The sequence below is a fragment of the Pelophylax lessonae genome (genome assembly GCF_965119305.1).
Source record: "Pelophylax lessonae genome assembly, chromosome: 1".
NCBI classification, from domain to species: Eukaryota; Metazoa; Chordata; class Amphibia; order Anura; family Ranidae; genus Pelophylax; species Pelophylax lessonae.
In genome coordinates, this window is record NC_138768.1 from 880,255,668 (window position 1) to 880,282,136 (window position 26,469).

Genomic DNA, 26,469 nt, shown 5'->3' on the forward strand with positions numbered 1-26,469 from the left:
TGCTGCAGGAAGAGGCTGCAGATCACAATGATGCTACAACTAGCAGATGTGTGAAAAAAGGACTTCAGAGCTCTGTGGACTGGCCCTGCGGAGAGCAGTGGCCTGTACGCAGTAGAAGCTGCAAGGCCTTTATATGAGCCCTCTAAAATCACAGACATGTACTGTATGTGACTTATGAAACCCATTTATGGCTTTCAAATGTAGGGAAACCTTACATTATCTGACACAATGTCTTCATTAAAGTGGTAAGCACCTTAAGCAAAGAGTCTTGAACGCAGAGTGGGCGCATGCTCCTCTGGCCTAATGCAGGACCTCTGGGAAGCCAGGGTACTTAACTAGGAACCACTGTGCTACCATGTTGAGGACATGCCCCAGACAAGTTATGTTTGTGAACCCTACCTGCCATAGGTTGGCCAACAGGTTGGTGCCATTGTCACACAAGATCTTGAATGGCATGTGGGAAGGTGCAACGTGGTGGTGCAGCAGCAATGAAAACACAGAGTCCTGTTGCAGCAACTTGAAACTTATATGGAAAAGAATGCCAGGATTACAAACACCCTAACGGGAGAGCACCACTCTGGGAATCACTCACAGTTCAGTGCAATGCAGGTGTTGCAGAGGAGAGATACAAACAGCATCTGTTTCAGAAGGAGGAATGTGACCTGGCAGATCCGGTCCTAGGCAGAGAGGCTTCCTTCCAGGATTGAGAGGCACTAGCCTGTCCCTACCCATCTAGAACCTTTCCCTACCACTAATAACTTTCCTAAAAAAGTGGGGTCTCTCTCCCTACACTAGCTACCTTGAAAAATGCGGGCAAAACCCTGGGGCAGAGACTGCTGACCCAAGATGGCAACCAGGGGTCACATGAATGCAGCATAGCCAACCAAAACACTGCTCCTATGACCCAGGAAACCATAAAGAATCCATGTTTCCCTTGACTTCCTCTCCAGGTTGTGCTACCATTCAGGTTGGGCACCACCTATAGTGGAGAAAACAGACTGCACCAGCTTACAGACACGATATGGTGCAGGGTCAGCCACCTCTTGGCCTGCCTCTGAAAAGCTGCCAAAATCTCTGGTTTACTGTGAGTCATGTCCACCATGCATACTAGCTGCAATCAGCATGACAGCATTTTGCTTGGGTCATTCCTAGGCTTTGGGACCATGAAGAGGAGGATGCAGGTGACAGAGCTCTCACTGTCATCAAAGTGGAAGACATGGAGCAGCACAACTCCAGCCAGTGGTGTGCCTAATTCTACATTAGTCCCGACCATCAGTAAATTACCCAGTGGGCAGTAAACCACATGTATCATCCTTGCCCATATTTTCTGGATCAATTGTCAGTGGTGACCCAAATCATGTCTGTGTCACCCACTAATCTTTAGATCATCTACCTTTTTTTCAGATAAATCTCTTTCCTCTGGGTAAATGTTTATTAAATGTTCAAATAATAATAAAAAGGAGGATTAAATATTCCTGGAACAATGGGGTTGTTTTACTAAAGGCAAATAGACTGTGCATTTGCAGTTGCTCCAGAGCTTAATAAATGAGGTAAAGCTTCACTTTACAAAGAATACCCAATCACATGCAAGGAAAAAAAAATAAAAATGCATTTTTGCTTGCACATGATTGGATGATGGAAGTCAGTGGATCCTCTCCTCGTTTGCTAAGCTCCGAAGCAACTGCAAGTGCAAAGTCTATTTGCCTTTAATAAATCAACCCCCAATGTTTCCACCGAATATTAAATGTCCTTTAATTTCCCCAAATAGGAAGATTATTGTCAGGAATCCTCCCATGTATTATCTCTGTTCCTCTGTATAAGAATTCCTATGACTACGAGTTTCATTATCAGCCCCTCCCTGTAGGAATGTACAGAACTGGTCACACTGGTTAATGAGTGTCAGAGACTTTAGTTTCATTTCTCTCTTCCACTTTCAGTGATGGCGTCTGCTGATCTGAGGAAGGAGCTGGAATGTTCCGTCTGTCTGAACATTTATACAGATCCTGTAACCCTGAAATGTGGACATAACTTCTGCCAGGACTGTATTGGTCGTGTGTTGGATACACAGGAGGGGTCTGGAGGGTATTCCTGTCCTGAATGTAGACACACATTTAGGAAACGTCCCGTCCTTCAGAGGAACATTACACTGCGTAACATTGTGGAGAATTTCCTGTCTGCTCAGCGAGATCAGAAGGAGTCCGGGGTCTTCTGTACTTACTGTATTCACACTCCTGTACCTGCTGTGAAATCCTGTCTGCTATGTGAAGCTTCTCTGCGTGACAATCACCTGAGAGTCCACAGCAAGTCACCAGAACATGTCTTTTGTGACCCCACCACTTCCCTGGAGAACAGGAAATGCTCCATCCATAAGAAGATCCTGGAATATTACTGCACAGAGGACTCCACCTGTATCTGTGTGTCCTGCAGGCTGGATGGAGAACATCGGGGACACCAGGTGGAGACTCTGGATGAGGCCTTTAAGATAAAGAAGAAGAAACTGAGAAATGTTCTGCAGAAACTGATGATAGAGAGAGAGGAGACGGAGAAAAGAGTCCTGAGTCTGCAGGAACACAGGAGGAAAGTACAAGGAAAAGCAGATGATGAAACCGAGAGAGTCACTGCCCTGTTCAGAGACCTCAGGAGACGTCTGGAAGACCTGGAAATGAGGATTCTGAGGGAGATCTCCATGAAGGCAGAGCAGGTCTCCAGCCCCATGTTGGATTTTATCCGGGATCTGGAAATAAAGAAGGAGGAGCTGTCCAGGAAGATGGGTGACATTGAGGAGCTGTGTAACATAACGGATCCACTGACTGTCCTACAGGAATCAGACACAGGTGACTTGTGTGATACTGAGGATGGAGATGATGAGGACAGAGAGAGACATGATAAACTCCTCCATGATGGAGGGGATCTGGATGTGGCGGGGATCTCACACACTTTACACACAGGTTTATCTGATATCATGTCTGGGGTAAATGTACAGAAATTTAAAGGCACACATGTCTATCCACATTCTACTATAAAGGACAAAGGTCACATCAATGCTGAACCATCTAAGAGATGTCCCCAACCCATCCACACCATACAACACTCACACCGACCAAATATTGGGGCTGTACAGCAAACATCGGGGTTGTCAAGGGTTACAGACATATTACTGGATGTGAGGACAGCTGGTAATCATCTACATATATCAGATGACAGGAAAACTGCATCCTTCTCATCATCACATCAGAATCGTCCCGAAACACCAGAAACATTTCAGGGTCCTCAGGTGATGAGCAGTCAGAGTTTCTCCTCAGGGAGACATTCCTGGGAAGTGGATGTCGGGGAGTCAGATTGGTGGAGAGTTGGGATGTGTTACCCCAGTATAGACAGGAGAGTAGGTCAGTCAGTGATTGGATGTAATAGGAAGTCCTGGTGTTTGGAGAGGTTGCGGAATAATCAGTACTCAGTGAGGCATGACAGTAATAAGATTCCATTACCCGGCAATATCTCCAGTAACAGAGTCAGGATAGATCTGGATTATGAGGCCGGGCGGATCTTCTTTTATGATCTGTGTGACCCGATCCGACACCTCCACACCTTCACCACCACCTTCACTGAACCCCTCCATGTTGGGTTAGGTGTATGGAGAGGTCGTATAAAGATATCTGGGGGGAATCAGACGTGAGAAATCTACCCAGAGACTGGTGACATCACAGGGCTGAGAATCTGAAATCAGTGAAATCAATAAAAAAAAGTGGACATTATTATTTATAAAGCTGCAGTCTCCGGGGCCGTCATCTGCATCCTAAAACCTCACTTCACTACCTAGTATGCCACTGACCAGGAACAAGAATGCAGGAGGACAGGTTGTTCAGGATTCCCTGTCTGCATGCTTGTTCTGGGTCAGTGAAACATGAGGTAGTGTAGCCAGGATTGGGGTGATAGCCCTGGAGCCGGCACCTTTACAGTGTATCTATAGCAAAAACTTGGGTTTTTTCAGTTTTGGATGAAGTGGGGAAGGATTAGAGGCCCTATTTGGCTTTTACTTCTATCCAGGGCTCCATTAGAAGGATTTCCTCTCACTGTCTTGCTGACAATGATTTACCAGACAGGAAGTGAGGGGAACTCTCCAACAGACACCTTTTCTTTAGTAGAGGGAAGGCTAGAACCTCTGTCAGATTTTTATTCCTGTCTGTCTTCTTTTTGTTGTAGATTTCCCATAATTTCTTCTCTGGTACAATAATATCACCAGTACAGGAAGTGAGGGAAAATCTTTCTAATGTAGTCCCAGATAGCAGTAAAAACCTGTCAGGGGCTCTACTCCTCCCCCACTCCATCAAAAACTAGAAAAACCTCTTTTATCCAGATACATACATAAATATCTACAATGATAATTGTGACTGTGGCGGGTATCAGATCCCTGCCCTTCTCACTAACTTGTGACCAAGGACCAGCCAATCTCACACCCTGCCGTTACTTGTGTAACAATGCCACTCTCATCTGCACCCTGCACAAAGATTTTATAGTTTGCGGGACCACAATCTAGATGCCAGCAGGCTGAGAGCAATTGTCACCACGCTAATTAAGCAATTAACCCTTTCACTGCCACCACCTCTACGTTATGAGCCCAGAGGACGCTCGTAATTTTAGAAATACCAATTATGATTTTAGAATAATCATCTGTAACACGCACTGTCACCACAGACAGGAATGTTCAGAGGATTTATTCTATACAGTAGCACTCTTCAAGAGACAGGTTCTTTGTTAGTTTTCATTAAGAGCTTAGGTTCAAGGTTAACACTTTTCAAAATAAAGTTTAATAATAAAAAGGTTAAAATTGGTGCAAATAAAAATATTTACAGAAAAAGGTTATTTCAAAGAAATAGAGACACAATTCAGCAATTAGAAAAATAAGGTAGACTTGAGAAGTAAGAATACTTGCATTCAATGTCCTTGGGTTATCAATGTTCAGAGTTCAATAACTGAGCCAGTTGTGATCGGCTCTCAAACTTGATAGATGTTTCTTCTTGATGTTACCATGAGAACTTCAACCCCCGTCTGCTTCTCTCCTTTTTTCTCTTAGACCGCAGAGGGTGTTAACAGATGCCCCTGACCAATAAACACAGTGGCCATGGGCTGCCCTAAGGTTTACGACAATACCAAGGAACCTCCCATATAGACAGACTTATAACATAATTCATATCTTCCAATATCTACCAGTTGCCTTCTTGAAACTGATAGATTATTGTGCAGCATTGAATTTTATATCCATAGATACCAAACACAGGCTATCTCAAAATAACCTCTGACCCGTAAGGCATCTGACAGCTAGCTTGTCTTCCCTAGGAGCTAACGTGGTCATGTATGATCTCGTTCCGTTCAGTATTTTATTTTGCATTTAACTATACACTTTCTAGAGACATATCTTGTTTGTGTTTAAAGTTATGAATTTGTGTGTGAATGTGTTCAATTAACAGAGCTCTTGAATGGCTCTGTTTTACGACCCATTAGCCGTCATCCTTCTTTGCCCGGTTATGGCTTTACATCCGGCCTGGGTATCAGAACAGATATCCGCCCAGACATCTTTTCAGATAACGGCTTGTTTGAAGTCGAAACTCTCTGCATTCCAGGAATTATTTAGCTCGGGGAGGGGGCTGTGTGAATGAGGGTCTTTTGTAAACTGTCATGGTGTCCTATAAGCAAATCAAACAACATGGCCGCCTTGTTCTGTATCTAGTACAGGTGACCGTTACAATAATTCCTAAATTTCACTCTTCACAGGTTTCTTTACATGACAAATTAATTTGCTCCTCCCTCTCACTTTGATTGGCTGTAATAGTTGTCACTATAATCATGGGCAGTGCTAGGCTTGTTCCTATTGGTTATGATGTAGACTGGGCGGGGATTGATGAACAGATGTTAGTAATCTGCGATGGTTCTGGCGGTGTTGTGGGTAGTGAGGACAGGTAATGGGGGGGTATAGAGTCTCAGGAAGAGGAAATCCTCGGCTCTGTATATGGGAATATTGATCAGTGATTGGATATAGATAGAATGATGGGATGTATTGGATAATTGCTAGAATTTGTATTAAAACCCCTCTGATCCCTCTATAGATCACCTCAATGATCCTTATGGGACAGAATAATTTTTGCATTACCTCTATGGGCATATTCATCTGATAAAAAAAACAACTATTATGTGATTTATTAAGAATTAAATGCATTATTAAGTGCTTATATGCTAATGTTAAGATCTTTATATAATAACAGGTTCTCTTGCTAGAATGACTTTGCAGAAAGATGTTTTTAGAACAAATTGTTGATCTCCGGAACCTTGGAAGGTCTTGTTGTGGAACATAGAGACAGTTGGTCTCCTTCTTCCACAATGAGATATAGTATTTGGAAGACTGGAGGTCGGCCAAGCTGATAAGATGTTCAGAGATAACAGAAATGAATGTCATCAATGTGCTGTTTGTGAAAATTCTTAGGTTAATGATTTATTATGAAAAATGTTGATGTTTGGGATGGTCCTCCATGACAATTATCCAGTATTAGAGGGTAAAAGCCTCCTGTTTGATGAAGAGGTCAGATGCTTGGTCCTCCTGCCATGTCTAAGGATCTCCGCACACCTTCATCCCTCTACTTTCTAATCTTTACTTTAACTTTGTAACTATTCTCTTCTAAATAAACTTCCAGAACCTTCACTGTTATCCGAGGTTGTTATTTCCTTACCACATTCCGCAATGACTTTGACATTAGTTGTAATAGCGATGTAACTCAGAGATCAGTTTTTCCGGGACAGACAGGGCTTTCTATTGTCACTGATGTCTTGCATTTTATATATAAGACAAAATGTAACAATGATATAGTTTTTCTTAGAATGGCCAATGTTAGTTTTTTAGCAGTTACTGTTACTGTAGATAAAAGATTTAGAAAGTATTCAGTCAGCAGTGATTTCGCTGTCGGGCAGATGAAGGTCCAAAAAACTGAATCAGAGGCCGGGAAGTAGTAATACCAACAAGGCTCACAGTAATCAGAGCTCACAGAGGACCAACAGATGGTGTGGAGCCCATAAAAAACAAGTTGGGGGGAAAACTCCATTTTGCAGATACTCTGACACTCCGTCTGTATGTCACACTTTTCTATGCAATTGTTTTGGATCAGACCAATTGTCTGGTGAGTATCTGCCCCCTTTCTGATTTGGCCTATATAATCTGGTGCATGCACGAGAAGAACCACACTGAAACGTGTTCAGGTAAGTGACACTTCCTTTATTGCTACTGGATACGTGGGGTTATATAGGCGAGGGGCTAGTGTCATGGGCAAGTGTGTCATAAGCATAGCGTTATCTGATTTCTTGTAGCTTCTGATCGGTCATGTCCATGTAAGGTAAAATTCCTCCTGGATCTAAGTGTCATCCTCTTGGGTGTAGTCCTGGATGGAGGCGCCATCTAAGTCATCTCTTTGTTCTAAGACAAATGTCTATCAGTGAATGTGTTTTTTGTTTGGTAAAGTCCATTTATTGCTAAATCAAATGTTAAAAGCAAAAACGAAATCTTCAGAATGACATTCAAGTGTTCTGAGAATTTTTGTATAAAGTCTCCTAAGACTTTTTTTTATTTTAAATTCTATCCATCTATGGGCGGCTTAAATTGTCTGTAAAGGCTGAAGGTTTTATACGCATTCTATGCATGAAGGTTAAAAAGCTTCTTTGTGCACTAGCCCCCCCTAATACTTACCTGAGCCCCATCCCGCTCCAGCTATGTGCGTGAGAGCCTCAGCTCCCCGGGGACTCTTTCTCCTCATTGGCTGAGACGTTGGTTCCCGCTGCTGTGAATCACAGCTAGTGAGCCAATGAGGAGAGAGAGGGGGCAGAGCCGAGCAGCGGCTCTGTGTGTAAATGGACAAGCAGAGCCGTGGCTCAGAGGTGTGCCTGCTTGGGTGCCTCCATAGCAAGCTGCTTGTCCTGGAAGCACTCAGCAGGAGGGGGGGGGGCCAGGAGCGATAGCGGGGAACCCGAGAAGAGGAGGATTGGGGCTGCTCTGTGCAAAACCATTACAGAACAGGTACTGTAAGTATAACATGTTTGTTATTTTTTTATTTTTTAAATTTGACTTTAATATCAATTTAAAGAAGAATTCCAGGATTTTTTTTCTCCCGTGCAGCGGGGCTGTGCCGCACTGCATGAGTTGAATGCTCATTTTGGTGTAGGGGTGAAAAGAGCAGAGATATACGGCAGGAACAGTCTACCCTGGTGGAAGAGCCTGACACGATGAGGAAGACTTCTCTTACACCTATGACTCGTGGTCCCTGATAGAGCAGACAGGTAGCGCAGGAGTACAGAGTTGCACGAGTGCCTATTAGGCTTGCTAGCAGATGGGCTAGACTGACCCTCAGGATCAAGAAGGGGAAGACTGTCAGTAGACCGCAGGGTTACACACAGGCAGACGGATCAGGAGCAGATGCGTATGCAGGAGCAATGTCCGGATGCATGCCGAGTCGTTAACAGTTCAGTGAAGCAGCAGCAAGGGGAACAGACAGAAGCGTGGTCAGAGACAAGCCGGGATCAATGCAGGCAGAGTTCAGGAGTTGTCAAAACAAGCCGGGTTGATAACAGTAGTCAGATGCAGAGTATGCACAGGAACGCTGTAGACAGGACAGCACTGAAGCATAGCACAGGCTCAGTTTAAATAGCCCGTTTGGTGCTAATGCGAGCAACAGATGCGCGTGTGGGAGCAACAGATGTGTGCGCATGGATATTCTTGTGCACGTGCACAATTTCTATGAGCATGAACAGGAACATGAATTAGCCTGTGCCTATGCACAGTACGTTGTCTAGAAGAGCCACCCTGTCATCTGGAATGTCCTTCCTGACTCCACCACTGAATGTGGTGAAGTGCTGTTTTCCGAAGGATCGAAAGGATCTAGTATGTATAGCCTTTCGGTGTGCCCCTAGACAAAATGAGCAATTAACCCATGCAGTGCAGGAACAGCCACACTGCATGTGAGCAAAAAAAAATGTTTTCACAGAGTTCTGCTTTAACTCTTTACCATTCCATCCAAAACTGGAAAAAAAACTGTGGCTGGAATTAAAGTTTATGTGTTAAGCCGCGTACACACTGGCCAAATATCAGCAAAAATCATCTGGCACAGTAGAAAACAGCCAACTTTTGGCCTGTATGTACACCTGCTTGTTCGACAAAAAGCAATCCCATGACCGTCTCCTGTCGATTGAGCATGCTTGAAAACCGGCACCCGATCAGCGTCTGTTCAGCACTTGCAGCCAATGGCCGTGAGTGCTCATCGGTGTGTTCTGGCGGGGGGGGGGGGGAGGGGAGGGTCTGGCATAACACAATAGAACAGCGGGAGGGATAACTGTACTAACATTGCATAGTTAGTACAGTGACCTCTTAGCAGGCTGAAGGAGAAAAAAAGAAACGTGTGTACCCGGCATAAAGCCTAGACTTTAGTTTGTTTGGATGAAATAGAGAAGGGTAAAAACTACTGTTTATTACTATACTGTCTTTGTCCTGTTTGGGAGATTTCCCTTTATTTTCTGTCCCACAGACACACAACAGGAAGTGTTACATAGTTACATAGTTACATAGTTAGTGAGGTTGAAAAAAGACATCAGTCCATCCAGTTCAACCTATGATGTGTGTGTGTGTTTGCTGTTAACCGTACATTGTATACCCCTGTATGTTGTACATTGTATACCCCTGTATGTTGTACATTGTATACCCCTGTATGTTGTGGTCTTTAAGGTGTCCATCTAATAGTTTTTTGAAACTATCAATGCTCCCTGCTGATACGACTGCTTGTGGAAGAGAATTCCACATCCTTACCGCTCTTACAGTGAAGAACCCCTTACGCACTTTAAGGTTAAACCGCCTTTCCTCAAGTTTTAGTGAGTGGCCACGTGTCTTATTGTATCTCCTCTCTCTGAATAGTTTGTTCCTTATGCCCGGGTCGCCAGTACAGTATTTGTACATTGATATCATATCCCCCCTCAATCGTCTCTTCTCCAGAGAGAATAGGTTCAGTGCTTGTAGTCTTTCCTCATAGCTGATGTCCTCCATTCCCCTAATTATTTTTGTTGCCCTTCTCTGGACTTTCTCCAGTTCCAGCACATCCTTCCTGAGGACCGGTGCCCAGAACTGGACAGCATACTCCAGATGTGGCCGGACCAGAGTCTTGTAGAGTGGAAGAATAATCTCTTTATTTCTGGAGTGAATCCCCTTTTTTATACATCCCAGTATTCTGTTGGCTTTGCTTGCGGCGGCTTGGCATTGCATGCCACTGCCAAGCCTGTTGTCTACCGGTACCCCCAGGTCCTTTTCCATCCTAGACTCACCCAGAGGTTCCCCCCCTAGTGAGTAGCTTGCTTTCTGGTTTCTGGCCCCCAAGTGCATTACTTTACATTTTTCAACATTAAACCTCATCTGCCATGTAGTTGCCCACCCCGTTATTTTGTTCAGGTCTGCTTGCAAGATTTCCACATCCTGCATAGAAGATATTGGCAAGCCTAATTTAGTATCATCTGCAAATACTGAGATTGTACTCGATATCCCCTCCTCTAGATCATTTATGAATAAATTAAACAGGATTGGTCCCAGGACAGAACCCTGGGGGACCCCACTTTCCAATTGAGAAATCTCTACAATTGGAGGGGAAGTCCTGTCCTAGTCAGGTGTTTCCATTGGAAGGAATTCCCTCTATTCTTCTCCTTTGAAGGTACCTCCAATCCCTTTCTGTCTTGGTGACAAAGGTCATCAGGGCAGATGGCACACCATCACACCATCCCCACTGTCAAACATGGTGGTGGCAGCATCATGGTTTGGGCCTGCTTTTCTTCAGCAGGGACAGGGAAGATGGTTAAAATTGATGGGAAGATGGATGGAGTCAAAAACAGGACCATTCTGGAAGAAAACCTGATGGAGGCTGCAAAAGACCTGAGACTGGGACTGAGATTTGTCTTCCAACAAGACAATGATCCAAAACATAAAGCAAAATCTACAATGGAATGGTTCACAAATAAACATATCCAGGTGTTAGAATGGCCAAGTCAAAGTCCAGACCTGAATCCAATCCAGAATCTGTGGAAAGACCTGAAAACTGCTGTTCACAAACGCTCTCCATCCAACCTCACTGAGCTCGAGCTGTTTTGCAAGGATGAATGGGCAAAAATTTCAGTCTTTCGATGTGCAAAACTGATAGAGACATACCCCAAGCGACTTACAGCTGTAATCGCAGCAAAAGGTGGCGCTACAAAGTATTAACTTAAGGGGGCTGAATAATTTTGTACGCCCAATTTTTCAGTTTTTTATTTGTTAAAAAAGTTAGAAATATCCAATAAATTTCGTTCCACTTCATGATTGTGTCCCACTTGTTGATTCTTCACAAAAAATTACAGTTTTATATCTTTATGTTTGAAGCCTGAAATGTGGCAAAAATATACTTTCGCAGTGCACTGTATGTGGCATTTTCCATCCATCGCTTTTCTCCGCAGAAGGATCATCGGCCACAATTTAGAACAACCTTTTTCAACCATGGTGCCCAGGGCCGCTGTTAGAAATCACGGGGCCCCCTACAACCTACCTGACAGGCCCCCCCCCCCCCCCGGAAATATAAATTCGATAAAATGCCATGGTCACAATGGTATGCTTTGCAGCCATGGCAGAAATTAGAGCCTCGCTACTGACACCTGTTTTTTTTTTTTTTGTTTTTTTTTTTTTACTTTTTTAAATTGTTGAATGGCAACTTTACATTGCGAGACCGCATTGCCACTGTGAGCCAATTATTTTACTTCAAGGTGCAGAGCGACCCTATTGAACTCAATGCGGATTTGTACTGCCTGTCAAACTCCGTAGCCTGCGTTAAAAATGCCACAGCTATGAAGTAAAGAATTGCAGCCATGGCATGAATACAGTCCTGTCTGACTATATGATAGCTGACTTCTGTGGAAGGGGCATGACCAAAAAAGGTCTGCCGACCATTTTCCGATCAGTCCTCTCAGCCAATGGCCTGAGAGCGCTGATCAGAGTGTTCTGGTGGGTGGTTGGTCCCCTTGTCAGAACACAATTGAACAGCAGGGGAGATTGCTGTACTGACATCATGTTGTTAGTACAGTGGCTCTGACCTGAGGGGTGAGTTTTTTTTTCGTTCAGCCTACGGGGTTGAACGATAAGAAAAACTAGCAGTATATACTAGGCATTAGGCCGCATTCACAGTTGTGTGGCGATTGCTGAATGTGTGTAAAAGTGCACCGGTAACGGGCGTTTTGCGGTGCATTTTGGAAATGTACTGCAAATGCGCAAAGCACTTGAGGTGTCATTAATTGTTAATGGCACCCCAAATGCAATTAGCAGACCTGTATTTTGACATGTGGCAAAGCTGCATGTCTTAATAGGGTCTAGAGCTTCTGTGATGTGTTTGTCACACATATGACAGCCCATTCAAGTGAATAGGCTACCTATGTATGAAAAGCAAGAAAAAAAAAAAAAGTAAAAAAACGCAAGCAGGAACGTGTGTTCCTGCTATGTGAGGTATAAAGTGGGCCTTAGGAGTGGTATATAGAAAAGGTTGGGCAGAGATGCCAGCTGGAGAGAGAGATGTGTCCACTGGCTCCCAGCTCCACAGTAGCAGCTGCCTGCAGTTCTAGGCTGGGTCCATATTCACCCCTCTCAAAAATCCTGAAGTTCGTCCCTTCACTCCAGCAGGAACCCCCCCCCCCCCCACACACACACACACCCTCCAGCAGAACCATTGATGCATCCAAACCCTGGAGGTCACAGTGAACACAGAGCAGTGAGAGGACGATCTGGAGGGAGGTGGAGCTTCCTGCTCATTCGTCACACTGACAGAAGAGAACACTGCCAACTACTGACCAGAGGGAGACGGAGGGGAGTTTCAGGACCCGGCAGACACAGACAGAGACTCTGCAGCTGCCTCCTGCTACTTCAAATCTGGACAATGCCAGTATGTAGAACCGATCCCTCTGTCGGGCTGCTGGAGGAAGAAAGCTGGCAGTGATGTAAGTAGATCCACAGAAGTCACAAGGCAGTACAGCCGACTCTCCTCTCCTGCAGGTGCCCGGGCCCCTCTTCTGAAGTGACAGAGCTCGGGCCCCCTACAGGAGGGCTGGCTGTACTGGCTTATCAGCGGCCCTGATGGTGCCCAGCCACTCTGGGGTGCCTTCATGTTTCTTCAGGGTGGGTGCATCCACTGGTGTTGGTCCACTGTGTTTTATGAAGTCCAAAGTCAGCGCAGCCCTCTACCAGGAAATTCTAGAGCTCTTCATGCTTCCCTCTGCTGACCAGCTTTATGGAGATGCTGATTTCATTTTCCAGCCGGACTTGGCCCCGCCCACACTGCCAAACCTACCAATACCTGGTCACATGATCATGGCATTACTGTGCTTGGTTGGCCAGCAAACTCGCCTGACCTAAACCCCATAGAGAATCTGTAGGATATTGTTAAGAGGAAGATGAGAGACACCAGACCCAACAATGCAGACGAGCTGAAGGCCGCTAGCAAAGCAACCTGGGCTTCCATAACACCTCAGAAGTGCCACAGGCTGATCGCCTCCATGTCACGCCCCATTGATGCAGTAATTCATGAAAAAGGAACCGCGACCAAGTATTGAGTGAATCCTATACTGTACATGGACAGACTTTTCACTAAGCCAACATTTCTGTGCTAAAAATCCTTTTTTTTTATTGGTCTTATGTAATATTCTAATTTTCTAAAATACTGAATTTCGGGGCGTCACTCGCTGTAAGCCATGATCATCAAAATTAACAGAAAGAAATGCTTGAAATATATCGCTCTGTGTGTAACGCATTTATATAAAAAATATATGAGTTTACCTTTTTGAATTGAATTACTGAAATAAATTAACTTTTTGATGATATTCTAATTTTATGAGTTGCTCCTGTATATCCCATAGTTTGTTGGCTCTGTACCATTCCTATAGACTAAATAATACACACTGATTTGTGTTATTTTCACCAAAGATATGTAGCAGAATACATTTTGGCCTAAATTTATGAAGAAAGATTATTTTTTTTGCAAAATTTTTTTTAACCGACACAAAGAAAAAAACAATTTTTGTTTTCAAAATGTTCTGTCTTTTTTTGTTTATTTAACAAAAAATAAAATGCCCAGTGGTAATAAAATACCACCAAAAGAAAGATCTAAATGTTTGAAAAAAAATGATAACAATTTCATATGGATACTGTCACCAGTGCAGTACAGCGTCATCATATACTGTAACTGGTTGGCGGTGATCAAGGACACTGACTGGTGACAGTATGAAAAAAAAATAATAATATTCAAATTTTCTTTTATTTTTTTTTTCAATTTTTTACAATTTTTTTTTTTTAACACACTGTGACAAGAGCAATATAATGTTACCATAATAACACTGCACTCTGGGGGACGTAATCTGGATTTTTTTTTAACACATTATGATTACTTATAGCAGTGAATTACATTGTTCTAAGCAAGGATTTTATAAATTAAACTGCTTAATTTAGTTTGTTTTGTTGTGATTAGCTGTGATTGGTCAAAGCAAATCACATGGTACAGATGGCCTGTAATTGGCTCTGTCTGTATCATATAATCACAGTGACCAATCACAGCTAGCAACACAGCTGTACACAATGGATGGCATGATTTGTATAATATACAGTGCATCCGGAAAGTTTTCACAGCGCTTCACTTTTTCGACATTTTGTTATTTTACAGCCTTATTCCAAAATGGATTAAATTCATTATTTTCCTCAAAATTCTACAAACAATCCCCCAAAATGTGAAAGAAGTTGAAGTTGGTTTGAAATCTTTGCAAATTTATTAAAAAGAAAAAAGAAAAAAAAATCCCATGTACATAAGTATTCACACCCTTTGCTCAATACTTTGATGAAGCTCCTTTGGCACCAATTACAGCCTCCAGTCTTTCTGAGTATGATGCTACAAGCTTGGCACTCCTATTTTTGGGCAGTTTCTCTCATTCTTCTTTGCAGGACCTCTCAAGCTCCATCAGGTTGGATGGGGGAGCGTCGCTGCACAGCCATTTTCAGATCTCTCCAGAGATGTTCAATCGGGTTTAAGTCTGAGCTCTGGCTGGGCCACTCAAGGACATTCACAGAGTTGTCCCGTAGCCACTCCTTTGTTATCTTGGCTGTGTGTTTAGGGTCGTTGTCCTGTTTGAAGATGAACCTTCGCCCCAGTCTGAGGTCCAGAAGGATCTGGAGCAGGTTTTCAACAAAGATGCCTCTGTTCATTCCTATTCATCTTTCCCTCCATCCGGACTAGCCTCCCAGTTCCTGCTGCTGAAAAACATCCCCACAGCATGATGCTGCCACCACCATGCTTCACTGTAGGGATGGTTTTGGCCAGGTGATGAGTGGTGCCTGGTTTCCTCCAGACATGACACTTGCCAGTCAGGCCAAAGAGTTCAATCTTTGTTTTATCAGACCAGAGAATTTTGTTTCTTATGGTCTGAGAGTCCTTCAGGTGCCTTTTGGCAAACTCCAGGCGGGCTGTCATGTGCCTTTTACTGAGGAGTGGCTTCCGTCTGGCCACTCTACCATACAGGCCTGATTGGTGGAGTGCTGCAGAGATGGTTGTTCTTCTGGAAGGTTTTCCTTTCTCCACAGACAAACACTGGAGCTCTCTCAGAGTGACAATGGAGTTCTTAGTCACCTCCCTGACTAAGGCCCTTCTCCCCTGATCACTCAGTTAAGCCGGGTGGGACGCTCTAGGAAGAGTCCTGGTGGTTCCAAACTTCTTCCATTTATGGATGATGGAGGCCACTGTGCTCATTGGGACCTTCAATGCCTGTACCCTTCCCCAGATCTGTGCCTCCATACAATCCTGTCTCCGAGGTCTACAGATAATTCCTTGGACTTTATGTTTGTGTCATTTTTGTGCTCTGACATGCACTGTTAACTGTAGGACCTTATATAGACAGGTGTGTGCTTCTCCAAATCATGTCCAATCAACTAAATGTATCACAGGTGGACTCCAATCAAGTTGTAGAAACATCTGAAGGATGATGAGTGGAAACAGGATGCACCTGAGCTCAATTCTGATTGCCAAGGCAAAGGCTGTGATACTTTCGTACTGGAGATGTATGGGATTTTTTTTTCACTTTTTTATTTTTAATAAATTTGGAAAGATTTCAAACAAACTTCTTTCACGTTGTCATTATGGGGGATTGTTTGTAGAATTTTGAGGAAAATAATGAATTTAATTCATTTTGGAATAAAGCTGTAACATAACAAAATGTGGAAAAAGTGAAGCGCTGTGAATACTTTCCAGATGCGCTGTAAGTATTGATTGTATTATTACAATGCTGGTGTTATAAAATGAAGGTATATGCTGTGCCCAGAGATCTCCTTTTATGTTTGATAGTTTGTACCATCAGACACGACACGGAGATCTATATAACAGGAAGCTCTGCTATTGATTGCAGTATATGACTGACAAATATGACTATCCTCATCTACATATACATTATATACTGCTGTGCTGTGTGATCCCACCCTCTGTCTAGAGGATTACCAATCACAGAGCTGGATCAGGTGACACACTGACCAATAGTAATCATTAACCGCTTGCCAGCCGCCGCAAGTACATATACTGCGGCGGTCAGCCCCGTGCAGGCAAAGTGATGTATGGGTATGTCACTCGCCTGCGAGCCAATAGGGGGCGAGCGCGTGCTGCCGGAGGCGCCTTCCCACCCCCGCTCGCTCACTGTGATCCCTGCGCGTGTGACTGGTGGACCTGATGTCCGCCGGTCACTCGCGATCGTCCGTTACAGAGGGAGAAAGGCAGGCGGCTAATGTAAACAAAGCCGCCTGTCATTCTCCCCTGTGTAACAGCACAGATCATACGGTCCTGCTATGTAGGATCGTATATCTATGTAGTTACACAAACAGCCACACCCCTTTACAGTTAAAATCACACCCCTAGGGACATACTTAACCCCTTGATCACTAATAAAGTTAACCCCTTCCCTGCCAGTGTCATTTTTACAGTAACAGTGCATATGTATAGCACGGATTACTGTAATAATGTCAATGGTAACCCCAAAAGTGTCAAAAATGTCAGTCAAGGGTCCGATCTGTCCGCCGCAATGTCACAGTCCCGCAAAAAAAAAAAAAAAACGCAGATCTCCGACATTACTCGTTAAAAAAAAAAATACCAAAAATGACAAAAATCTTTCCCTTAGTTAGTAAACGCAATAACTTTTGCGCAAACCAAACAAAATACGCTTATTGCGATTTTTTTTACCAAACATATGTAGCAGAAAACAAATTGGCCTAAAATGTTAAAAAAATTAGATTTTTACATTTTTTTGGGGGAATTTCATATAAAAAAATGTGAAAAATATTGTTATTTTTGCAAAATTGTCGCTCTTTTTTTGTTTATAGCGCATGATCAAAAAATCGCAGAGGTAATCAAATACCACCAAAAGAAAGCTCTGTTTGTGGGGAAAAAAGGACATCAATTTCATTTGGGTACAGCGTCGCACAACCGCGCAATTGTCCGTTAAAGTCACACAGTGCCGAATCGCAAAATACCCCCTGGTCAGGAAGGGGGTAAAATCTTCCGGGGCTTAAGTGGTTAAAGTAAACCTGTCAGAACAGAAATGTGGAAGAGTTGGTTTTTGAAGAGCAGACAGCATGACCCTGAACTCACCATATAGTGAGTCTTGGAAGTGGAACAAGCAAGCAGGCAGTGAAGTCTGAACTCCCCTTTTCCAGGTCATTGACTCAGTATGTAGTGAGGTCAGAATTACCAAGACAGTCCTGTATCATTAAAACATTAATGGGAGCTGCCGTATCCCACACAGGTCCTCTTCTGGCCGATCACATCTAGAAATGATAGTTACTCCTTTCCCTTCTGTAATAGAAGTCACTTTCATTATAAAGGCTCAGTCCTGGGACCAACCTTGTTCAATTTATTCATAAACAGCATTGAGGTCGGGATCAGTAGTTCGATATCAGTTTTTGCAGATGACACAAAATTGGGCAGGGCAATAACTGCACAGCATGAAGCAGATATCCTACAGAATGACCTGGACAAAATAACGGAGTGGGCAACGACTTGGCAAATGAGGTTTAATGTGGAGAAGTGTAAGGTTTTGCACTTGGGGACTAAAAACATAAAAGCACAATACACGTTAGGAGGGGAACCCTTGGGGGAATCAAAAATGGAGAAAGATCTGGGAGTCTTGGTAGAGGATAGACTAAGCAATAGCATGCAATGTCAAGCGGCAGCTGACAAAGCCAGCAGAATATTAGCATGCATAAAGAAAGGGATGTATTCCAGAGATAAGACTATAATCCTTCCACTTTATAAAACTCTGGTCCGACCGCATCTGGAGTATTCTGTCCAGTTCTGGTCGCCAGTCCTCAGGAGGGATGTGTTGGAGCTGGAGAAAGTCCAGAGAAGGGCAACTAAACTAATTAGGGGATTGGAGGACCTTAATTATGAAGAGCGTCTGCAATCGCTTGATTTATTCTCCCTGGAGAAGAGACACCTGAGAGGGGACATGATAGCAATTTATAAATACCTCAATGGTGATCTCAGCATAGAAAAAAAGCTATTCAGTCGAAGGGATTGCATGAGGACTCGAGGGCATACAATGCGATTAGAGGAGAAGCGTTTTAACCTCAGGCAACGTGGGGGGGGGGGGGTTCTTTACTGTTAGGGCTACAAGATTGTGGAATTCTCTACCACAAGAGGTGGTTTCTGCGGGTAGTATGGTGGCTTTTTAAAAGACTCTTGGATATACATCTCAAGGATCAGAACATTCAGGGGTATGTGAGATGATTACAGCCACACACACCTACACAGGTTGAACTGGATGGACTATTGTCTTTATTCAACCTCACCTACTATGCATGTAACTATAAACATCTTTATGTAGGTGGAGGAGCCTTTATGGAGGTACTAATACAGAGAAGCAGGAGGTCCCCCACATGTGACTTCTCAGAGGTGAGAACAGAATACAGACAATTCAGGTTCTTCTATATAATGAGCTTCCTGATGTGTGTCATGTCTGTCCTCAGATTCAGAGCTCCACTGATATCCCTCTAAGGAGACCGTTATAGGTGAAGAACATCCAGCACCTCCATAATGACCTCCTATGGAGACAATTATAGATGAAGAACCTCCAGCACCCCTTAATAACTACCTCTGAAGACTGTTATAGAAAAAAAAAAAAACACCCAGCACCCCCATTTCGGCCCCTATAGAGAAATTTTCATAGATGAGGAGCATCCATCACCGCTAAAATGATCTGCTATAGGAATATTCACAGACGGGAAGCATGGATCAACCCTATGATGATCCCCTATTGAGATTGCTATTGACTGAGAACATACAGCAACCCCATACTGATCCCCTATGGAGATTGTTATAGACTGAAAACATCCAGTACCCCCATAATGACCTCCTATGGAGACAATTATAGATGAAGAACATCCAGCACCCCCTTAACCACTTTAGCCCCGGAGGATTTGGCTGCTTAATGACCAGGCCACTTTTTTCAACTTGGCACTGCACGAATTTAACTGAAAATTGCGCAGTCGTGCGACGCTGTACCCAAACTAAATTTACGTCCTTTTTTTCCCACAAACAGAGCTTTCCTTTGGTGGTATTTGATCACCTCTGCGCTTTTTATTTTTTGCGATATTAATAAAAAAAGAGCAAAAATTTTGCAAAAAATTTACATTTTCTACTTTGACAGTTAAAAAATATCCAATATATTCAATTTTTGTCATTTATTTAGACCAAAACGTATTTAGCTACATGTCTTTGACCAAAAAATTCTCTATGAGCGTATTTTTAACCACTTGAAGATTTTACCCCCTTCCTGACCAGGGTATATTTTGCGATTCGGCACTGCGTTACTTTAACGGACAATTGTGCGGTCGTGCGACGCTGTATCCAAAGGAAATTTGCGTCCTTTTTCCCCCCCACAAACAGAGCTTTCTTTTGGTCGTATTTGATCACCTGTGCGATTTTTAATTTTTGAAAAAAAGAGCGACAATTTTGAAAGAAAAAAAAACAATATTTTTCACATTCTGATATATACCGTATATACTCGAGTATAAGCCGACCCGAGTATAAGCCGAGACCCCTACTTTTACCACAAAAAGATGGGAAAAATCATTGACTCGAGTATAAGCCTAGGGTGAGAATGCAGGGCGGCGGGCATGGTGCAGGAGAATGCAGGGTGACTGGCATGGTGCAGGAGAATGCAGGGTACTGGCATGGTGCAGGAGAATGCAGGGTACTGGCATGGTGCAGGAGAATGCAGGGTACTGGCATGGTGCAGGAGAATGCAGGGTGACTGGCATGGTGCAGGAGAATGCAGGGTGACTGGCATGGTGCAGGAGAATGCAGGGTGACTGGCATGGTGCAGGAGAATGCAGGGTGACTGGCATGGTGCAGGAGAATGCAGGGTACTGGCATGGTGCAGGAGAATGCAGGGTGACTGGCATGGTGCAGGAGATTGCAGGGTGACTGGCATGGTGCAGGAGAATGCAGGGTGACTGGCATGGTGCAGGAGAATGCAGGGTGACTGGCATGGTGCAGGAGAATGCAGGGTACTGGCATGGTGCAGGAGATTGCAGGGTACTGGCATGGTGCAGGAGATTGCAGGGTACTGGCATGGTGCAGGAGATTGCAGGGTACTGGCATGGTGCAGGAGATTGCAGGGTACTGGCATGGTACTAGAGGATCCGGGGTTGTGGGCATACTACAGGAGATGCAGTGCTGTGGACATGGTACATGTGGACCATGCCCGCAGCACTGCATCCCTCGTAGTGTGCCCGCAGCCCATGGCAGGCAGTGAAGCTGTTTCACTTACCTGTTCCAGAGGCGCCTTCATTTTAAAAATTGCGCCGCCCGGCGCCGACACGTCATTGTGCACGCGCCGCCGCCGCTCGTATACTTTCGGCTATTCCCTGCCTCTCCCGAGCGGCGCCGGGAATAGCCGAAAGTATACGAGCGGCGGCGGCGCGTGCGCGGTAACATGTATGCGACGGGCGGCGCCATTTTTAAACCTTAAACCCGTCGGAGAGGACATTTTTTTCCTTGACTCGAGTATAAGCCGAGGGGGGCGTTTTCAGCACAAAAAAATGTGCTGAAAAACTCGGCTTATACTCGAGTATATACGGTAATGATAATTATATAAAAGGAATAAGGCCACAATGAATGGGGCCAGCTATAGCGCTTGCTGTAGGTGAACTATTACTGGATAATTACTTAGCCAGTGCAAATAGTTTAATGCACTATATATGATTTAAAGCCTACCAACCTCACAATTCCATTGTAACTATTTGCACTGGCTAAGTAATTATCCAGTAATAGTTCACCTACAGCAAGCGCTATAGCTGGCCCCATTCATTGTGGCCTTTTTCTTTTTGTCTTCTATCCTTCCTGTAGCAGCTGCAGTTTTAAGTTTAAATATTTATTTTTAATTGTATTACATCAGAAGCATACCTTTAACCTCACCCATTGGCGCGAGGGATATACATTTCCAGTATATCAATTCCAATGATAATTATATATAATAATGACACTGGCAGGGAAGGGGTTAACACTGTTGGTGATCAAGCAGTTAAATGTGTACCTCATGCTTACTGACGTGTGTGGGGGGAAAGGGTTGTGTGACACAGACACAGATCGCAGGTTCAGCTATGTTGAATTCTGTGATCTCTCCCTGTCTGTCACAGAGCGGGCGGATTTTCTCACAGTTTCCCCGATGATCGGGGAAGAGAGACGGTGATCGCCGTCCCTCCACCTCTGGCCCAACTCCCGCTGCGTCTAAACACAGTGGGAGAGAGCCTCTGGCGGCGTGCGCTCGCCGCCGAGACAGGGAGGGGTCCAGCTACGTAGGTCTACGTCACTAGACCAGGGCTGCCACCTTGCTGCAGTAGCAGCAAGGTGAGCAGTCCTTATGTGGTTAATAACTACCTCTGAAGACTGTTATAAATAATAAAAAAAAACACCCAGCACCCCCATTTCTTTCTTTTTTTTTTTTCCAAAAATAGCACCCCCATTTCTGCCCCTATAGAGATATTCATAGATGAGGAGCATCCATCACCGCCAAAATGATCTGCTATAGAGTTATTCATAGAAGGGTAGCATCCATGTTTCCCATAATGATCCCCTATGGAGATTGTTATAGACTCAAAACATCCAACACCCCCATAATAAGGACAGTATTCTGTCCAGTTCTGGTCGCTGGTCCTCAGGAGGGATGTGTTGGAGCTGGAGAGAGTCCAGAGAAGGGCAACTAAACTAATTAGGGGATTGGAGGACCTTAATTATGAAGAGCGTCTGCAATCCCTTGATTTATTCTCCCTGGAGAAGAGTCGCCTGAGAGGGGACATGATAGCAATTTATAAATACATCAATGGTGATCTCAGCATAGAAAAAAAGCTATTCAGTCGAAGGGATTGCATGAGGACTCGAGGGCATACAATGCGATTAGAGGAGAAGCGTTTTAACCTCAGGCAACGTGGGGGGGGGGGGGGTTTACTGTTAGGGCTACAAGATTGTGGAATTCTCTACCACAAGAGGTGGTTTCTGCGGGAAGTATGGTGGCTTTCAAAAGACTCTTGGATATACATCTCAAGGATCAGAACATTCAGGGGTATGAGAGATGATTACGGCCACACACACCTACACAGGTTGAACTGGATGGACTATTGTCTTTATTCAACCTCAACTACTATTCATGTAACTATAAACATCTCTATGTAGGTGGAGGAGCCTTTATGGAGGTACTAATACAGAGAAGCTGGAGGTCCCCCACATGTGACTTCTCAGAGGTGAGAACAGAATACAGACAATTCAGGTTCTTCTATATAATGAGCTTCCTGATGTGTGTCATGTCTGTCCTCAGATTCAGAGCTCCACTGATATCCCTCTAAGGAGACCGTTATAGGTGAAGAACACCCAGAACCCCCATAATGACCTCCTATGGAGACAATTATAGATGAAGAACCTCCAGCACCCCCTTAATAACTACCTCTGAAGACTGTAATAGAAAAAAAAAACACCCAGCACCCCCATTTCGGCCCCTATAGAGAAATTTTCATAGATGAGGAGCATCCATCACCGCTAAAATGATCTGCTATGGGGATATTCACAGACGTGGAGCATGCATCAACCCCATGATGATCCCCTATTGAGATTGCTATTGACTGAGAACATACAGCACCCCCATAATGATCCCCTATGGAGATTGTTATAGACTGAAAACATCCAGTACCCTCATAATGACCCCCTATGGAGATAATTATAGATGAAGAACATCCAACACCCCCATAATGACCCCCCAAGGAGACAACTATAGATGAAGAACATCCAACACCCCCATAATAACCCCCTATGGAGACACTTATAGATGAAGAACCTCCAGCACCCCCTTAATAACTACCTCTGATGACTGTTATAGATAAAAAAAACACCCAGCACCCCCATTTTGGCCCCTATAGAGATATTCATAGATGGGGAGCATCCATCAACCCCCATAATGATCACCTATGGAGATGGTTATAGAGGGAGAACATTCAGCACCCCCATAATCATCACCTATGGAGATGGTTATAGAGAGAGAACATCCACCCCATAATGACCCCTTTATATGAGAAGCTACAAATAAGAGGGTACATTTCCTCCATATTACAGCTTTCTCTGTAGAGACACCTTGGGGGGGGGGGGGTTCTCCTCTCTGGGGGTTTATATTTTATCACCCCCCCATATACTCGGCTGTGTGACTCTATAATAGTCTCTGATATTTACTATGTATTCCTCAGGTGCTTTCTGAAATGATAATTCTCCCTCTCTACAAGACTCTGGTCCTGCCACATCTGGAGTATGCTGTCCAGTTCTGGGCACCGGTCCTCAGGAAGGATGTGCTGGAACTGGAGAGAGTCCAGAGAAGGGCAACAAAAATAATTAGGGGAATGGAGGACATCAGCTATGAGGAAAGAATACAAGCACTGAACCTATTCTCTCTGGAGAAGAGACGATTGAGGGGGGATATGATATCAATGTACAAATACTGTACTGGCGACCCGAGCATAAGGAACAAACTATTCAGAGAAAGGAGATACAATAAGACACGTGGCCACTCACTAAAACTAGAGGAAAGGCGGTTTAACCTTAAAGTGCGTAAGGGGTTCTTCACTGTAAGAGCGGTAAGGATGTGGAATTCTCTGTCGTATCAGCAGGGAGCATCAATAGTTTAAAAAACTATTAGATGGACACCTTAAAGCGGAGTTCCACCCTAAAAATAAACTTCGCAGCATCAGTTACAGTAAAAAATCCTGAAAAAGAATTGGATAATTAATATTTTTTGTTTTGTTTCACTTACCTTGTTTTCAATGAAAATTAACTTATCTTCCTTCCTCTTCCGTCTTATGCGGCCGCGGCCCCCCAACGTCACTTCCTTCTTTGCATTGCGTCCTGGGAGGTGAGTGGCATCAATCCCAGGATGCAATGGGAATGGCCGGCCGCTACTCTAATTGCCGATCGCAATCTACAGCGCATGCACGAGATTGCGATCGGCATTCTGGGTAGCCAGGAACCAGGAAGAGGGACACAGCCGGGGACACAGCGGCTTCAGATGCTCACACCGGAGATGGCCGCGCTCTGCAATCAATTATAAAGGTAAGATTTTATCTTTATTCAATAACTGTAATGTACTGTAATGTGGGATTAGTGTTAAGGTAACTGGCGATAGTTTAGGATTAGGGGGGTATTTTTATGTAAAAAATGTTTTTGTGGCCGGAACTCCGCGTTAAAGGCCACAACATACAGGAGTATACAATGTACTATTGACATAAATACACACACACTCATTATGGGTTGGACTGGAGTCTTTTTTTTAACTTCACTATCTATGTAACTATGTCAGAGATCCGCCCCCCAACTCTCTGAAGTGTGACCCCAAACCTGGGACCAGGGGGCGCTATAATCTTCATCCTGATTGGCCTTCCAAGTGGAGGGAAGTCTTCCCCTGGACTCACACTATGGACATTGTGGTGATGTGTGTATTATTGTACGGGTTATCACAGCGCAGGGGGAGGGGCATGTGCTGCGCTGTCATTCATTATTTATTGTCCCCGCACACAGCAGCCTTACTGCACCCCCCCCGCAATGTACAGAAATAAAGGGGGGGGGGGAGGTTCTCCTTTCCTTCTCCTATAAAGAGACACTAATCTCTGATCTGATGAGAACGTTCTATTCACTCACCTGTCCTTATATCCTCTCTGAGATAAACCCCGCCCCCTCCTCCCCCTCTAATCAATCACTGCATCCAAAAAAATCCACCTATAATCCCGTCTTACTCCCCTGTAGTTGCAGTCATGTGACACCCATCCCCCAACTCCCCTTATCTCATCACTTCCTGGTTTGGGTCCTTCTTCGGGTGTCCTTGTCAGTGCCTGCCTGATGTAAACACTTCCTATTGGATGGGCTACAGAGCGATCCTCATTAATAAAAAAAATGACCCTATCAACTCTTCTTTACCTGTAACCACAGTCATGTGACAGTCCAACCCCAACTCTCCTAATCTCATCACTTCCTGGTTTGGGTCCTTCTTCGGGTGTCCTGTCAGTGCCTGTCTGATGTGGACACCTCCTATTGGATGGGCAGCAGAATGATCCTGACTAATAAAAAAAACACTCTATCAACTCCTTTTTACCAATAGCTGCAGTCATGTGACAGTCCATCCCCAACTCTCCCCATCTCATCACTTCCTGGTTTGGGTCCTTCTTCGGGTGTCCATGTCAGTGCCTGCTTGATGTGAACACTTCCTATTGGATGGGGTGCAGAGCGATCCTCATTGATCAAAAAAATTACCCTATCAACTCTTCTTTACCTGTAACCACAGTCATGTGACAGTCCAACCCCAACTCTCCTAATCTCATCACTTCCTGGTTTGGGTCCTTCTTCAGGTGTCCATGTCAGTGCCTGCCTGATGTCAACACTTCCTATTGGATGGGCGGCAGAACGTTCCTGACTAATAAAAAAAAACACCCTATCACTCCTTTTTTACCTGTAGCTGCAGTCATGTGACAGTCCATCCCCAACTCTCCTCATCTCATTACTTCCTGGTTTGGGTCCTTCTTCGGGTGTCCATGTCAGTGCCTGCCTGATGCGAACACTTCCTATTGGATAGGGTGCAGTGGGATCCTCATAGATGACCTTAGGTAGGGGTAGGTCATCACAGTGCTGGGACAGTGTCCCCCCACCTGGAAACATTATCGGTGTGGGATCAGGATGGGGAATGTAGCCCCGCCCCTCACTCCTGAGATGGACGATGTAGTCTGGGATTTGTAGTGCACACAGAGCCGTGTACATGATTGCAACCAACATCCACTGCTCACTGCAAACACAGGGAGGTGAGGGGGGGAAAGGAGAGGTTCAGGAGCTCAGGGAGGAGGTT

At 44.4% G+C, this 26,469-nt stretch overlaps 1 protein-coding gene across 1 annotated transcript in view; it reads left to right on the plus strand.

Moving 5' to 3' along the window:
• Positions 1 to 1,812: 1,812 nt before the first annotated feature.
• The window catches only part of LOC309550594 (E3 ubiquitin/ISG15 ligase TRIM25-like), a gene marked incomplete at its 3' end in the record, with an annotated part of 53,744 nt that continues 29,087 nt past the window's right edge, over positions 1,813 to 26,469 (plus strand). The window contains exon 1 of the mRNA XM_082250939.1: positions 1,813 to 3,404. Coding sequence (XP_082107065.1) covers positions 1,940 to 3,404 — 1,465 coding nt within the window. The 5' untranslated portion in view covers positions 1,813 to 1,939. The remainder of the gene's footprint in view (positions 3,405 to 26,469) is intronic.